At 65.1% G+C, this 14,742-nt stretch overlaps 3 protein-coding genes across 5 annotated transcripts; 1 reads left to right on the top strand and 2 right to left on the bottom strand.

Moving 5' to 3' along the window:
- Nucleotides 1-108: 108 nt before the first annotated feature.
- On the bottom strand, nt 109-4,040 carry CORO1B (coronin 1B). Its single transcript, XM_086892869.1, has 11 exons — nt 3,993-4,040; nt 2,996-3,198; nt 2,794-2,916; nt 2,588-2,717; nt 2,336-2,517; nt 1,998-2,117; nt 1,819-1,923; nt 1,596-1,741; nt 1,453-1,510; nt 872-1,156; nt 109-686 (listed from the first exon to the last, which is right to left on the bottom strand). The coding sequence occupies exons 2-11, from the start codon at nt 3,194-3,196 to the stop codon at nt 564-566; spliced, it is 1,473 nt and encodes a 490-aa protein (XP_086748995.1). The 5' UTR covers nt 3,197-3,198; nt 3,993-4,040; the 3' UTR covers nt 109-563.
- Nucleotides 4,041-4,137: 97 nt separating this feature from the next.
- On the top strand, nt 4,138-7,860 carry CABP4 (calcium binding protein 4). Its single transcript, XM_086892868.1, has 6 exons — nt 4,138-5,240; nt 6,413-6,443; nt 6,623-6,766; nt 6,842-6,951; nt 7,373-7,520; nt 7,601-7,860. The coding sequence occupies exons 1-6, from the start codon at nt 4,989-4,991 to the stop codon at nt 7,627-7,629; spliced, it is 714 nt and encodes a 237-aa protein (XP_086748994.1). The 5' UTR covers nt 4,138-4,988; the 3' UTR covers nt 7,630-7,860.
- A 789-nt stretch (nt 7,861-8,649) lies between these two features.
- Nucleotides 8,650-14,505, bottom strand: OSBP (oxysterol binding protein). 3 transcript variants are annotated; one of them, XM_086892860.1, is made up of 15 exons: nt 14,444-14,505; nt 14,149-14,278; nt 12,983-13,191; nt 12,156-12,403; nt 11,885-12,083; nt 11,478-11,583; nt 11,344-11,398; nt 11,107-11,238; nt 10,785-11,030; nt 10,583-10,703; nt 10,397-10,500; nt 10,213-10,308; nt 9,949-10,130; nt 9,644-9,864; nt 8,650-9,568 (listed from the first exon to the last, which is right to left on the bottom strand). In XM_086892860.1, exons 1-15 carry the CDS (start codon nt 14,454-14,456, stop codon nt 9,426-9,428), a joined length of 2,205 nt encoding a protein of 734 aa, XP_086748986.1. In that variant the 5' UTR covers nt 14,457-14,505; the 3' UTR covers nt 8,650-9,425. The 3 variants fall into 3 exon arrangements, with proteins under 3 accessions (XP_086748986.1, XP_086748985.1, XP_086748984.1); XM_086892859.1 differs by having other exon boundaries at nt 14,149-14,456; XM_086892858.1 differs by having other exon boundaries at nt 9,237-9,864; nt 14,149-14,456.
- Nucleotides 14,506-14,742: the final 237 nt, after the last annotated feature.

Genomic DNA, 14,742 nt, shown 5'->3' with positions numbered 1-14,742 from the left:
CGCCCCGTGCCCCCCCACTTCCTGCCAAGGCGCTGATCTCCCGCCCGTGACTGCTGCGCCTTCCTGCCCCCACTTTGTCACCCCCCAGCTGGCCCCTGCAACCACCGCTTTTCTTATAAATCCTTTATTTGGAGTGAAAATATAGTTTTTGACCCTGCACTGGAATGGAGATGGGGGACACAAGGAGGAGGAGGGGAGGAGAAGCCCCCAAAATATAGGGGGGACAATATCTCACAGTTGAGGAAGGCAGATCATGCCCTGCGCCATAGAAAGGGGGGAGACCCCACACAGGGATTGAGGGGTGCAGGGGGTAATCTTTGATCCCAGGAGCAATTCCCCAGCCCGAGGAATGGGGGCAAGGTTAGAGAATGGTCCATGACTTGGGGAGGCAGCACCCAGTAAGGCAATGGGGGAAAGTGGGGAGCTGCCAGAGGGGCGGCCAGCCCCACAATGGGAGAAGGGCCCGGAGCGGGGCAAGGGGGGAACCCCAGTGGGGCGAGATGGTTCAGGGGGCTCCCTGGGGTGTAGGCGTGGTCCCGGGGGCGGTGGTCCCTCATGGGTCCCTACACGTGGCCGTTCTCGAGGCGGCTGAGCTGCTCCTCCAGGCGGGAGATGCGCTGGCCCTGCTCCGCCACCAGCGCCCGCAGCGCCGCCACCTCCTGCAGCACCTCCTCCAGACGGCCCCCCTGAGGGACAGCCCCGTCACACGGGACACGCCCGGCAGAGCCACACCCACTCCCCGTGGCCCCACCCACCTGCCACACCCACTCCGTTTACTGCCCACCAGAGTAACCGCACCCACCCCACAGCCCCACCCACACCGACCGCACCCCTCTCTCCCTGTCCCCCTTGTCCCCCTTGTCCCCCGTACCGTGGCATTGCCGGAGCCGAGCACTGGGGGGGCACTGAAGCGAGTGGACGCAGGGGCGGCAGGGGGCGTGGGGGGTGGCGTGGTGGCCCCGGTGGCGGTGGCGCGGCTGTCGTGGAGCAGCGTCCGCCGGCTCACCTTCAGGTCCCGCTGCTTGCTGGGGACATAGGCCTGGCGCAGAGACACCAGCACGGGCCCCGCCGTGCGCCCCGCTACCCACTCCTCTGCCTCCATGGCCGCCTCGGGGCCTGCCGTGTCCGGGTACAGGTCGTCCTGGAACAGGTCCGACTGCCCCCAACAGCGTCAGAGCGGTGGCGGCCTCAGCGCGACCCCCAGAGAGACGCCATGGGGACACAGCCTCATATGTCCCCCCCATTGCTCCCATGTCCTGCTCAGGGACCTCACACGCAGACCCCACAGGGAACCCCATCCAGCCTGATTAGGGACCCCTCGCCCAGGAACCCCACCCAGCCCGCAGTCCTGCCCAGTGACCCCTCTCAGACGCCCTGAGGACTCCCACCAGCCGTACTAGGTGCCCCCACCCCACATTCCCCTATCCCCACCCTGCTCCCATCCCCACTGACCTTCCTTGGCACGGTCATGATGATGGGCTCACACTTGCGCTCATGCAGCTTGTAGAACCTGCCAGGGGAGCAGAGGGGTCACAGACGGTTTTGGGGGGGGCTGGGTGGGTCCCTCACCTCGTCCCCCACGTCCCCGTGCCCACCTGGCGATCTCGCACTTGCTGACGTCCAGCCCGCGTTTGGGCATCCAGCCCATTCCCCGTTGGGGCTCCTTGCTGGTGAAGGTGTTGAGGAAGTGGATGTAGGGCGGCTCCTCCGTGATCTCAAAGTACCGGATGCTCGAGTCCCCCTGGGGACACGCTGTGTCAAAGCTGGGGGGGGTCCCTGGCTCCGGGGGGGCCACCAGTGGGGTGGGGGCCTCCATACCTTGCCGCAGACATAGACCACGTTGGTGTCGGGGTCGTAGAAGGGCAGCAGAGCCCCGTTGCTGGAGTCCAGCTCCTGCAGCCCCATGGGCTCCTCCAGGTTCTCCTGGGGTGGGATGAGGTGTCAGGCACATGGGGGTCCCCAAAATGGTCCCGGGGGACCCCTGGGGTGCCACTCACCGTGTCCCATAGTGCCAGCTGCCGCTCGCTCATGCGGCTGAAGCCGGTGGTGAAGATCTTGCCGTCGGCCAGGAAGATGGCGCGCATGGGACGGGCCCCCTCGTGTGCCCGCTCCTTCTCCTGGGGGGCACGGCTGTCACCGGTGCCTGCAGCACCCCGGGGACAGGCATAGAGGGACAGGGGACAGCGGGGAGAACCAGGGGACAAGGACACCCCCAGAACACGGGACAATGGGGTGCACCAAGGGACAAGAGCAGGGAGCAGGGGATTCCCCCCAAGAACCAGTGCAGGGCAGTGCCCTGGTGACACAGGCCCCCCAGAGGGGTGGGGACACTCACGGCCACCACGGTGCCGCGGCGGGGGTCGATGACACGGACGCTCTTGTCCTTGCAGGCGGTGCAGAAGCGGGAGCCATCGCGGCTCCAGCTGACGCTGTAGATTAGGTCGGGGTGCAGCCCGTCCAGCCGGTACAGCTCCTCCGCCGTGCCCACGTTCCAGATCAGCACCACGTTGTCACAGCCTGGGGCACACGGCAGGGGTCACCTCGGCCGCGTGGCACCCCTCCCCGTGCCCGCTGTGTCCCCCCGTACCCGCGCTGAGCAGGACGTTGCGGGCGGTGGGGTGCCAGGTGACGATGCCAACGCGCTTCGAGTGCCCCTCCAGGACCACCACCGGCTCCGTCAGCGGCTGGCTCAGACCGTTCTCTGGGATCTGCCACACCTGAGGGGACAGAGGGGACAGTGAGCGAAGGGGGGTGACGCCTGCCAGCCCATAAGGGTCCCGGGCCACCCCTCACCATGACGGTGCAATCCTCGGAGCCGCTGGCGATGACGTAGTCGTTGTGGGGACACCAGTCGATGTCGAGGACGGGGCCCGTGTGGCCGCACACCGTGGGGTACGACTTGTCAATGCGTCCGGTCTGGGGACAAAGTGACAGCGGGGAAGGGGTCACCCACCAGCACAAACCCCCCTTCCCCGCGTCACCACCCTGCTGTCACCTTGTGCAGGGGGAGGACGAGGAAGGCGCCGCCGCCGCTGGCCTCCACGATGATGGCGACGAAGGAGGGGTTGACGGCGCAGAAGGTGCTGTCCCAGGTGACGCGGGACACGCGGATGTCATCGTAGCACTGGTCCGTCTTCACCGGCTGCCCGAACACGTGCCGGAATTTGCTCTGCCGCACCACCTTCCGGAACGACATGGCTGGGGAGCGCCCCCGGCCCATGGTCAGGCATGCAGGGATGCCCCAAAATGGGAGGTGGGGCCACCAGGGGGGTGGCCTGGGAAGGGGGTGTCCCCTGAACTGGGTTTGTCACCGTCTTCTACCCCAGTAAAGGGTGGCTCAGCCATTCTCAGGAGCCAGGAATTGGGGCACATGGCCCTGTCCCTGCCAGCTCCCTGAAGGGAACTCGGGAAGCATCCCAGGAATGGGGGCTCTGAATGAGACAGGGAGTGTCCCATTCAGGATGGGGACAGGGACAAGGGTGTCCTCCTGGGAACACGGGTGGGGATGGAAAGGAGGGCAGGGACAGCTCCAACAGATCAGGGGACAGGGGTGGCCCTGCTCTATGGGGTCAGGGATGGGGGAAGGGATGGGGACCAGCATAGGGAAGGGGGGGCACGAATGGGGACAGCGGTGGCCTCATTCTGCATGGGGACAGTGACGAGGACAGGGACAAGGATGGGGACAGGAACAAGGATGGGGACGGGGGCGGGGTCAGGAATGGGGGCGATGGTGGCCACGCTTGGTACAGGAACAGGAATGGGGACAGGGACGGGGAAGGGGATAGGGACGGGGAAGGGGATAGGGTGGCCCCGCAAGGTATGAGGACAGGGATTGGGACAGGTATGGGATAAGGGATGGGGACAGGGGCAGGGGGTGGCCCCGCAGGGAACGGGGACGGGGCTGCCCCGGGAAGGCGGATGGGGGTCCCGCGGGGGCCGTGCCCGGCGGCTCGGGACGGGGGTCGGTGCCCGGTGCCGGTGCCCGCACTCACCGGCGGGTCGGTGCCCGGGGCCGGTGCCGGTGTCGGGGGCGGCGGGAGCGGCGGCGGCGGCGGGGGCGGGGCAGGAAGTGACCGGGGCCGCCCCGCGCGTGCGCGGCTCGGGGGCGGGGGGACCGGCGGGGGGAGCGGGGGCAGCGGGACCCTGCGGGGATACGGGGGACACCCGTGCGACAGGGGCACCCCGTGGATGGGGCACCGGTGGACGGCATCAGTGGGTGGCACAGAGGTGACAGTGGCAGGTGGCACAGAGGTGACAGTGGCAGCGAGTGACACCGGGGTGCTGCTGGCAGGCCGTCACCCCCACCAGTGCCGTCCCCGGTGTCACACCAGGGTGACACAGCAGCCAGGGTCACTCCCCGGGCCTGGCTCTTCCCTGCTCTCATTTTGGGGTGTCCCTCCCCTCTGGAGCCCCTTGTGTCACCCCGTGCCCACCCAGTCGTGTCTTGGGGACACCCCAGCAGTCCCCATCCGGGGGGTGACAATAACTGGACCTACCTTAGAGGTGGGGGGAGCTCAGGGACAGGTGCCAGCTGAGGGGACGCAGTGGTGGCCTTGCGAGGTCACCACTGGTGATGTGGGTTTGTCTGGGGACGCTGTGGTGGCTTTGGGTGTCACCGCTGGGAGCACTGGGCAATGCTGGGGACACTGGTGGCTGTGGGGTGTCACCACTGGGAACATGGAGGAGTGCTGGGGACACTGGTGGCTGTGGGGTGTCACCACTGGACTCAGGGCCCCGGTGGTGACCCCGGGACGCTTGCAGGGACCTGTCCGGTGGCCGGGGCCCGGTGGCCGCGTGGCTCTGCCCGGTGGCCGTGGCTGTTTCCTGCCATTAATCACCGCTAATTGGCTTTGCCCTGCCGGGCCCACGGCGGGGGGAGTTTGGAGGGGTCACGGGGGGTGTAAGAGGATTTCCCTGCTCCTTCCTCCGGCTCGGCCATCCCGGGGTCCCGCTCCCTGCCCGCCCGCTGCCCACCCGGCCCCGGCCCCATGCCACGCTCCCGCGGGGACAAGGGGACCCCCAAGGACACGGAGCCCCCGCAGAAGGGGAAAGGGGGGCACGAGGAGGGGGAGAAACCCCCCAAAGCCCCCGAGGACGTCGGTGCCCCGGCAGCCAAGAATTCCTGCTCCGAGTCCCGGCACGGCGGCCACGGGCAGAAGAGTGGGAAGAAGAGTCCCGCGGACCCCCACGCTGCTGCCACCAAGGCTTACTCTCCCTTCCTCAACACCGTCTTTGGCAAGGTGGGGACACCAGGAGGGGACATGGGGATGAGGGTGGGGATGGAGAAACTCTGGAAATGGAGGGGATGTGGGGACAGTGGAGATGGGGACAGGGATAGTCTGGGATCCTGTGGGACAGGAGCTTTGGGGACATAGTCAGGGACACTCTGGGACCCTGGGGATGGAGAGGCTATGGGGACAGTGGGGATGGGGGCATGGGGACAGTGAGGGTGGGGACAGGAATAGTCCAGGACCCTGCAGATGGAGGGGATGAGGAGCATTTGAGACATGGGGACATAGTGACAGTGGGGATGGGGACAGTAGGGCTGTTCCAGGACCCTGGCTATGGAAGGGACATGGGGAAAGTGGGGATGGGGGCAGGGACAGTCCAGGGCCCTGTAGATGAAGAGGGCATTGAGGCAGTCAGGATGGGCCTGGGGACAGCAGGATGGGGACAATGGGGATGTTCCAGAGCGCTGTGGATGGAGGGGACATGGGGCCAGTGAAGATGGGCTTGGGACACTCCAGGACCCTGGGGATGGAGGGGATGTTGGGCACTGGGGACATGGTTGGGGCCACTCTGGGTCCCTGGGGATTAAAAGGACATAGGGACAGTGGGGACACACTCAGGGACACTCTGGGAGCCCAGGGATGGGGACATGGAGAAAGTGGGAATGGGCTCAGGGACCTTCTGGAAACCTGGGGATGAAGGGGATATGGGGCATTGGGAACAGTCAGGGACACCCTATAATCATGGGGATAGATGAAACATGGGTGCTGGGAATACTCCAGGGCCCTGGGGACAGAGGGGACACACTGAGGGGACATCCTGGACAGGGGCAGCCAAGCTCTGTGCGGGTAAAAATGCTGCCTTGCCACCTCTGGAGTACAAACCCCCTCAGCAGCACCTGTGGCTACCCGGCACATCCCATCCAGAGCCTGGGGGTCCCGGGGTGGGACACCCCTGGGGTGGGTGACAGGAGGTGGGACACGGGGACCGGGACAGGGCAGGTGGGAGGTGCAGGCACAGGGCAGGGCGGGGCTTTGCCTTCAATCCCATTAATCCTCTGCTGGAGTTAATTTTGGCCCACGCTTAACAAAGGTGACACCGAGGTTTGGGGGGGCAAGGAGGGGGGGATGGACATGGAGCTGGGTCTCATTCTGCTGTCACCCCCTCTGTGTGTCCCATGCAGGAACGGGAGCTGTCACCGGAGGAGCTGGATGGTAAGGGGGGGACACGGGCCTAAGGGAATGGGGGGGCACATCCTCATGGAGGGATCTGCCATGGGGACATGGCCATGGAGGGGTGTCCCACATCCAAGAAAGGACCTGCCCCGGGGTGACACATGTCTGTGTGACCCTCCTTCTCTGATCTCCCTGTCCCCACCCATGGCCATGCCTAGAGCTGCTGGACGCCTTCAAGGAGTTTGATACGGACCAGGATGGCTACATCAGCTACAAGGACCTGGGCGAGTGCATGCGCACGCTGGGGTACATGCCCACCGAGATGGAGCTCATCGAGATCTCCCAGCACATCAAGATGAGGAGTGAGTGGGGTCAGGGCGCCGGGGAGGGGAGCGGGGAGTTGCTGGGGCGCTGAGGGTGTCCCCTTCCCACCGCAGTGGGCGGCCGCGTGGACTTCGAGGACTTTGTGCAGATGATGGGCCCGAAGCTGCGGGAGGAGACGGCGCACATGGTGGGCGTGAGGGAGCTCAAGATCGCCTTCCGCGAGGTATGGCCACCGCCACGGGGACAGCAGGCATGGTGTCCCCTCCTCAGGGGCACCACAGCCATGAGGGGACCACGAGCGTGGTGGGGACAGTGGCTCTGGAAAGATCCTGGTGGGGACAATGATGATGGGGGCATGGAGGGGACGGTGGTTGTGGGAAAACCAAGGGAAGATGGTGACCTGGGGGGTGACCGAGGACATGGAGGGGACACTGACCATGGGAAGATGATGGGGGAGCAGTGACCATGGTGGTGATCACAGACATGGAGGGGACAGTGGCCGTGCGGTGACCACAGGCACGGAGAGAACAGTGACCGGGGGGAATGATGACCATAGCGATGACCACAAGCGCAGAGGAGACAGTGACCACTGGAGCTGGGGGGGTGCCAGTGGCCGTGGTGGGAGGGTGACCCGCACCCTGCAGTTCGACATGAACGGGGACGGGGAGATCAGTACGGCCGAGATGCGCGAGGCCATCGCGGCGCTGCTGGGAGAGCAGCTGAAGGCGCAGGAGGTGGACGAGATCCTGCAGGACGTGGATCTCAACGGGGACGGTCACGTGGACTTCGACGGTGAGGGGACCCCCCTTCCCCGGGGGGCCGCGGCGGGGGCTGAGCCTCGGGTCCCCTGACGTGGCCCCCTCGCCCCGCAGAGTTCGTGATGATGCTGTCGTCCCGGTAACGCAGACACCGGGCAGGAGGGGACTCCCGGATGACCCCTCCAAACCCCTTCTCAGACCCTCCCTGCCCGGCCAACCCACCCGAGAGCTCTGCCAACATCAGGGTTCAGGGGGAACAGCTGGAGCCGAGCGTCTGGGAATGGGGCAGATGCGAGACCCCCGACCCCCAAAGCCATCGGCTGTGGTGGCAGAGCCAGCGGAGGCCGGGGACCCAATAAAGCCCTTTGGCCGGAGCTGGAGGAACGTGTCTGGCGGTTGTGGGGAGGGACGTGGGGCCGGTGTCCCCCCCCGACCCCGGGGGTGGGGGACAGCGGGGTCCCACGGGGACGAGGGGTGGGACTGTCGGAGGGCGTGGCTTCAGGGCCAGACCGCGCCCTCCCATTGGCTGGATCTGACCCGCTGCGATGAGCCGACCAATCAGCACGCTCCAATTCAAGGTGGGCGGGAAAATGCCAGCCCCCCCGGAACAGCCGCTCTAATCAACTGGCCAATCAGCGCGAGGGAGGGCCAGGGTTTGACCAATCAGCACGCGCCTCTCATGCCAGCTGGCCAATCAGAGGCCACGTACCATGGGGAAGGGCAGGGCATGGAAGGACCTGTGTCACACGCAGGGCGTCCCCACGATCCCTTGGGACATCCCCGCCCCATGGAAGTGCCCCCAGGTGGGCCCAAGGCCATTCAGGACCTCCCCTCTTTGGATGCTCCCCCTCAGACCAGGTCCCTTGGAAGAGGTCAAGGGTCCTCCCAAAAAGTCACCCAGGGCGTCCCCAGCACCCCAAATCCAATGGGGAACACAGGGGGACACAGGAGACACCCCTCAATCCCCCCCATCTGTCACAGGGCAGCAGAACCGGGGGAGTGGACAAGGTGGCTCCTGGAGAATCCCATGAACGGGGTTCAAGTCCCTGTCTGGGTGCTGCCACTCAAGATCCCTACAGGAGTAGGGGATTTCCCCCCCCCCCCCCGAATCAGTCGCAGGGATGGGCTGGACCCTCCCCCTACCCCACAGAGCAGGCACAGCGTTGGGGCATTCACAGATTTTAATTTAGTTCTTTTTTCTGGAGACAAAAAAAAAACAACCCAAAAAAAGAAAAAATAAAATAAAAAGGCATCAAACGCCCCCAGTTTTGGGTTCGGGGGTGCAGAGACTCCCCCACGGTGCATCTCCCCACCCCTGTAGTGTCTGGGGGTGCAGGGTCCCACTGCACCCTGGAGAGACCCCCCCAAAACCCAGGCCCTCCCCCTGCCCTAAACCTACAGGGAAGGCACCTCATGGGTGGTCCCGACATGCGGGCCCACCCCGGGGAGGGTGGGGACCCCCCAAACTGGGGGCTGTGGGGGAGAAGGGGACCCCGATTGCTCTCTACATATATATAATATACACCTATAGAACAGGCTGGGGTGGGAGTCTGGCCCCCTCCAGACTCCAAAAGCACCCGAACTCCTGGGGGCGAAGGGGAACGGGAATAAAAGGGGAGGGGGGGAGACCAAGGCCAGCCTCGGGCTCGCCCCGCTGCGCCTTCCCCAGGGCCCCCCACCCCAGGGGCAGCCGTGCTCTCCACCCCAGGATGCCGAGGAGGTGGGTGGGATGAATGGACCCCCCCTGCTCCAGCACAGATTTGGGGGGGAGCTGTGTTGGCTCCTGCTCCCCAAGGTCAGTTTGGGTGGGCTAAGGCAAAGCCCGGCCGGCACTCACGGCGAGGCGCGGGGACACACGGTTAAGACAGACGGATGGACGGGGGGATCCTGGCCTTCATCCCTCCCCCCCCGCCGCTCCTCCTCCTCCTCCTCGCCGGGCTCAGAAAATATCTGGGCACAAGCTCCAGTCCTGCTTCTCCTTGCTCTCCCAGTAGCCCCCCTTGTAGATGTGCGCCAGCTCCTGGGTCACCGGGTCCTTCTTCCGCTCGAACCACAGCGGTTTGTAGGGATCGTAGGGTGTTCCTGGGGGGCACAGCGGGGTGAGGGCCTGGGGGGGACACTGAGGGGCGACATCCCTGTCTGACAGCCCCGCCTTACCATCCTCGGTGGCGCGGGTGGCCTCGGCCTCGCGGCGCTTTCGAGAGAGCCGTTGTTTCTCCTCCAGCCGCTGCTTCTCGGCATTGGCCTCGTCCCACCTCCCGTTCTCCATGAGGCGCTGGTCCGGGCGCCGCCGGCTGTCCGTGGGGGCCGTCCCGCTCTCCGGCGCGTTCAGGGTCAGCGCCAGCTCCGAGAAGTAGTACATGTTCTCTGCATACTTCCTAAGGCATGGCAAGGAATGGGACTCAGCGCCGGCCCCACAGCCCAGCTCCCAGGGCTGCCTCATTCCCGTTTTTCCCACTCACGGGAGAGGGTTCCGCTTCCACAGCAGCACCCGGCTGTCTTCGGCCTCGTGGGCTCGTGGCCGCGCCTCAGCTCCGTTGTCCCCTGTTCCCACCTGGACCTTGTAGCAATCCATCTTCTCGTCCCACGTGCCCAGCAGGGCAAAATGCACCTTTCCCGAGGGGTCCATCACCTCCCCGGTCACCTGGCGGGAGAGGGGACAGCCTGGATTAGGACACACCACAGTCACGAGCAGCCCAGGGTATCCCATGGCTCCATGTCCCTACCTTCCTTGCCACATCCCGAGAGAAGTAGCTATAAGGGACAAACTTGAGGATGCACTTGTCCCCTGTCTTGTGGTTGACGATCTCAATCTCACCTGACTGTGGAGGGGAGAAGACAGTCAGACCCACCCATGCCCCATCCCCCAGGATCCACGCTTCCATACAGCTCCCATTCACGACTTCCCACCTGGTCTATCCAGAGCTTCCCCACTATGATGTTGTGCACGGTGGTCGTCACCTTTTTCCACGTGTAGTGGTGGCCGGAGGAGTGGAAGACGCAGTGGATGGTACCTGAGGGAAGGAGACTGTGCTGGGAACCACAACTGAAGCCTCAGGCAGTCCCAAAAATCCCACGCACTCCTGGGGGGCTCACCCAGAGGCATGATGGAGAGGTATTTCCCTCGGAATTTGCTGGTGATTTTGATTTCTTGGCGCAGCGTCCAGCCGTTCTTGGAGTCGGCGTGGTGGGCAGCGGCCGGCGGGTGGTGGCTCACCTGGACATGGGATTGGGGACAGCTCAGTGCCAGCCATCCCAATGGCCCAAGGAAAGGCTGGGAGAGAGGAGCTGGCCACACCTGCTCGCAGAGGGAGCGGTATCCGTTCTCCTCCAGGCGATCCAGCTCGAAGGTTTCCCCCAGGAGTGGGTTGAAGGGTTTGCTGGTGCGGAAGACGGTGGTGGAGTAGGAGGACACGGTGAAAGCGGCCACGTAGCACAGCTGCTCCAGGGAGCTCTCGCACCGCGCTGCCCGATCCAGGAGCTCGTGGTATTCCAGGTCCTCCGTCAGCCGCTGCAGCATGGACAGCGGCTCATTGAAATTCACCTGGAAGAGGGAACGGGTCAAAAAAAGGGGGTTCTGCAGTGCCCCACACCCACCCGCCGGCTGCATCTGTGCTCACTGGCATGGGAATCTTGGACAGCTCCTTCCCGATGCAGTTCTTCATGATGCTCCAGAGGTTGAGGCTGTAGTTGGGTTTGTAGGGAATGCGGGTTCTCTTCTCTTTCTTGGTGTCTTCAACCTGGTGCTTGTACTAGGGAGAGGGGAGACAAAGGTTGTTATATCCCTGTGACCCCCCCCCCCCCAAAACACTTCCATGGGAATTTGGGCACCCCCAAGCCATAAACCCCCATCCCACCTGCTCATCCAGGCTGATGTCACTGCTGGTGCCGCTGATGTTGCTCCCAGTTCTCCTGGGAAGGGGGGAAAGGGGGTGAACATTCCTGAGCAGGGCAGAGCTGCGAGGGGATCCCCCTCTCCCCCAAAACTCACTTGTGGCCCATGACATCAGGCATGGGGAAGATCTCCGGGGCATCAAAGAACTCATTGTTGTCATCATCCTCATCACTCAGGTCACCTTTGGCAGGGCAGCACAGATCTGGGAAAAGGGAGAGGGCCGGTGAGGAAAGGATATCATTCCCAGTTTCCTGCCGAAGGCTCCTCTGTCACCATCAGCAAGGTGAGGGGGTCACACCCTACCCCAGATCTGAGGGGTGTCGGATAAGGCTCAGAAGAGCCAGTCTGGACCCTGTTGTGGATGCCAGAATCACCTGGCTATACAGGTGAGCTGGGACAGACCCATCCCTCGGGATCAGCAGAGTGACAGAAGCTAAGTCTGGCTCAGAAAATCCTGGGAAGCATCTCAGAGACACTTGGGCACAGCACTTGTCCCTCCCCACCTTTTCCAGAGCCTCCAGTGCCGGGCGTGCCGGCAGGGAGCACCGTGGCCCCCCGGAAAGCCCTTTCCAGGTGGTTGTGCTGCTTGGCCAGCTGCTCCAGCGTCTCCTCCAGCCGAATGCGCTGATCCCGCTCCTGCTGCAGCGACTTCTGCCACTTCTTCCCGTGTGTTTGTGCCAGGAGCATGAAATCCCGGCAGGCCTGCGGGGAAACAGCGCTCAGCATGGAAGTGGGGGCTTTTCCCACTGTGGAATCCTCGGGATGGGGACTCACATTGATCATGGCGTTGGAGGTGATGCGGAAGAGCGTGGCCCGCTCGTTGACCTGCTTGATCTTATCCGTGCTCTCCGCAGGGAGCCGCAGGGCCTCGAGCTCGCTGAGGGAGCGCTGCAGGGCCGTGCCGTGCTTGGCGATCAGGTCGTTGCAGGTGCTCAGGTCCTCCACCTTGCTGGATAAAATCCGCAGGGTGTTCTGCAGCTCCGTCTTGTCCGTCTGCGACACGGACTCGTCGCCGGAGTCGTCTGTAGGTGGGAAGGGACGGGGAGTGTGGGATTGTCATGTTCATGCCAGGAGCTGGTGGTGGGACTGCAAGGAAGGGCACAGGGGGATCCCCAAATCCCTAAGGGCTCCCAAACACTGATGGTCCATCTCTGTGCATGTCGGGCTGTTGGGGTCACGCGTGCATGGACATGGCCATCCCCTTCCAAACCTTGCTGGAGATGCTGGGATGCTGCCCAGGGCACTGGGATCCTACCCTGGGGGCACTGGGTTTGTGAGGAACTCGAAGCCCGCCCTAAAGGCACTGATGCTGCCCTGTGATCCTGCCCTGGGGTCACTGGGAGTGTGCCTGGGGGCACTGGGATCCTGTGCCCTGTGGGGCTGGGATTCTTTGGGCATTGGGATCCTGGCCTCAGTTCTGTGAGGCACTGGGATCCTATGGAACACTAATATCCTGCCCTGGGTCCTGTGGGGCTCTGGGAACAAGGCCCGGGGTCTGTGCAGGCCTGAGATCCCACTCTGAGGACACTGATCCTACGCTGGGCATTGGGATTTCACCCTGAGTGCACCGTGACCTTGCCATGGATCCAGGAATTCTGTACCTGACTCCTCCAGCATCTTGACAGCCTTGGCCTTCGCGAGCTCGAGGGCGGTGACCCAGCGCTGCCGCTCCACCTCGGAGCTGGCCTTGAGGTGGTAGGTCTGGGCTCCGCCGTTGGAGATTATGAAATTGCAGGAATCCTCCACGGTGATGTTGGCTGTGGCCAGGTTGATGGTGCCACGGCACGTGTGGCCCATCTCCGCCTTGGATCTGCATGGGAAGGCCGTGGTGAGGGAAAGACAAGGCTGGGATCCCCGGGATGTGCCCTCGGGGGGCTGCGCAGAGGGCTCGGCATTCTCAGTCTGGCAGCCAGGGCTATTAATAGGGAAGGTTTGCTGGCACCAGAGCAGGGCCAAGCCTGGGGATGTCGCTTTGGGGGGGACAAGTCCACAGCCCCCTGGAGCGGCCACAGGGATCCTGGAGCCTCAGGGATCCGGTGCTTCCCGGATCCTGGCAGTGCCTGGGACGAGGGTGAAGTCCCAGAGAGGCCACGCCAGGCTGGCACTCCCCTTCCACGTCAGCAGGTGACAGAGGTGACATCCAGCCGGGCCACCCCCAGCCCAATCACCCCCAGCCCGGTGCCCCCCCGTTGTCGGTGGTGTAACCGGAGCTGGCAGCTGCCAAAGGCTCCGGTTCCTCATCAATAATGGAGGGACAGGGCCACCCCCACAGGGCTCAGGTGTCCCCGCTGGTGACAACACACGAGGCCACCGGGAAGAGCCGCTGGGAGGGACAGCGGGATCCGGGAGCTGCGGGAGGCTGAGGGGGGCTGCAGACCCCCGCCCCCACCTGCCCTCAAATACCCACGGGGACAGGGATGTGACAATCCCGGGGACAACCCGGAGGTGACAACCATGGGGACAGGGGTGTGACAACCGCCCCCCTCTCCTGCTGGCACAGAGGGGCAGCGGGGAGCAGGCTAACGACCTGCCCTCGGCCAAGAGCGGCCCCGGTGACCGGGAGGTGACATCCCCGGTGACATGGAGGTGACAACCGTGGAGACAGGGAGGTGACAGCCGCCCTCCTTCCCAGCTGGCATCGGGGCACCGAACGCTCCCCAGTTCGGTGCGGGGGGCCCACACCGGCTTCCCTCCCGCCGCGGGGGCTCAGCCCGGCCCCAAGGTCACGGGGGGCCCGGGGGGCGGCGGGGCGGGTCCCGCTGCGTACCGGTAGTAGCTGAGCAGCCCATTGCTGAGCACGAACCAGCGGCGCTGGTATCCCTTGATGTAGTTGGTCCACTTGAAGAGCCAACCCTCGCGGGCCGAGCCGGGACCGGCCCCGCCGCCGCCCGCGCCGGCTCCGCCGCCCGCCGACGCTGTCGGTGCCGCCGGCGCCGCCGTCGGTGCCGGTGCCGCCCCGACGCTCGCAGCCGGTGAGGGCAGGGCCGGGGGCGCGCCGGGGGCCGCGGGCAGGGCCGCGGGGCCCGGGGGCGCGGCCGGGCCGGGTCCCGCGCCCGCCGCACGCAGCTCCGCCATCGCCGCCGCCGCCACCGCCCCACCGCGCTGCCGTCACTCGCCCCGCCCACGTCCGCGTCCCATTGGCGGACAGAGCGCCGGCGGGGCGGTTCGCGTGTTGCGATTGGTCAACGGCGGACACCTCAGCTGTCAATCAGGTCGGGAACCAATGGGCGGGGGAGCGTCGCGCGCGCGTGCTGATGCCTAGCGGTGAGTCGCCCGCCAGCGATTGGCTATGGGGCGGGACCTCGCGACACGCGCGTTACCATTGGCTGAGGCAAAGCCACGCCCCCTGCCCTCTGCCCAC

This window comes from Cyanistes caeruleus, chromosome 6, assembly GCF_971803275.1.
Source record: "Cyanistes caeruleus chromosome 6, bCyaCae1.hap1.1, whole genome shotgun sequence".
NCBI classification, from domain to species: domain Eukaryota; kingdom Metazoa; phylum Chordata; class Aves; order Passeriformes; family Paridae; genus Cyanistes; species Cyanistes caeruleus.
The sequence above is the reverse complement of the archived record's forward strand: the minus strand, read 5'-3'. Positions and strand labels throughout refer to the sequence as shown.

Coding starts and splice junctions, on each gene's coding strand:
- OSBP (XM_086892858.1), bottom strand. CDS start 14,456: ATGGCGGAGCTGCGTGCGGCGGGCGCGGGACCCGGCCCGGCCGCGCCC. Junction 12,404..12,982: donor CAAGATGCTGGAGGAGTCAG/GTACAGAATTCC, acceptor TCCCACCTACAG/ACGACTCCGGCGACGAGTCC. Junction 10,309..10,396: donor GGAAGCTCTGGATAGACCAG/GTGGGAAGTCGT, acceptor TCCCCTCCACAG/TCAGGTGAGATTGAGATCGT.
- CABP4 (XM_086892868.1), top strand. CDS start 4,989: ATGCCACGCTCCCGCGGGGACAAGGGGACCCCCAAGGACACGGAGCCC. Junction 5,241..6,412: donor TCAACACCGTCTTTGGCAAG/GTGGGGACACCA, acceptor TGTCCCATGCAG/GAACGGGAGCTGTCACCGGA. Junction 7,521..7,600: donor CGGTCACGTGGACTTCGACG/GTGAGGGGACCC, acceptor CTCGCCCCGCAG/AGTTCGTGATGATGCTGTCG.
- CORO1B (XM_086892869.1), bottom strand. CDS start 3,196: ATGTCGTTCCGGAAGGTGGTGCGGCAGAGCAAATTCCGGCACGTGTTC. Junction 2,718..2,793: donor CCGAGGATTGCACCGTCATG/GTGAGGGGTGGC, acceptor CTGTCCCCTCAG/GTGTGGCAGATCCCAGAGAA. Junction 687..871: donor TCGGCTCCGGCAATGCCACG/GTACGGGGGACA, acceptor GCTGTCCCTCAG/GGGGGCCGTCTGGAGGAGGT.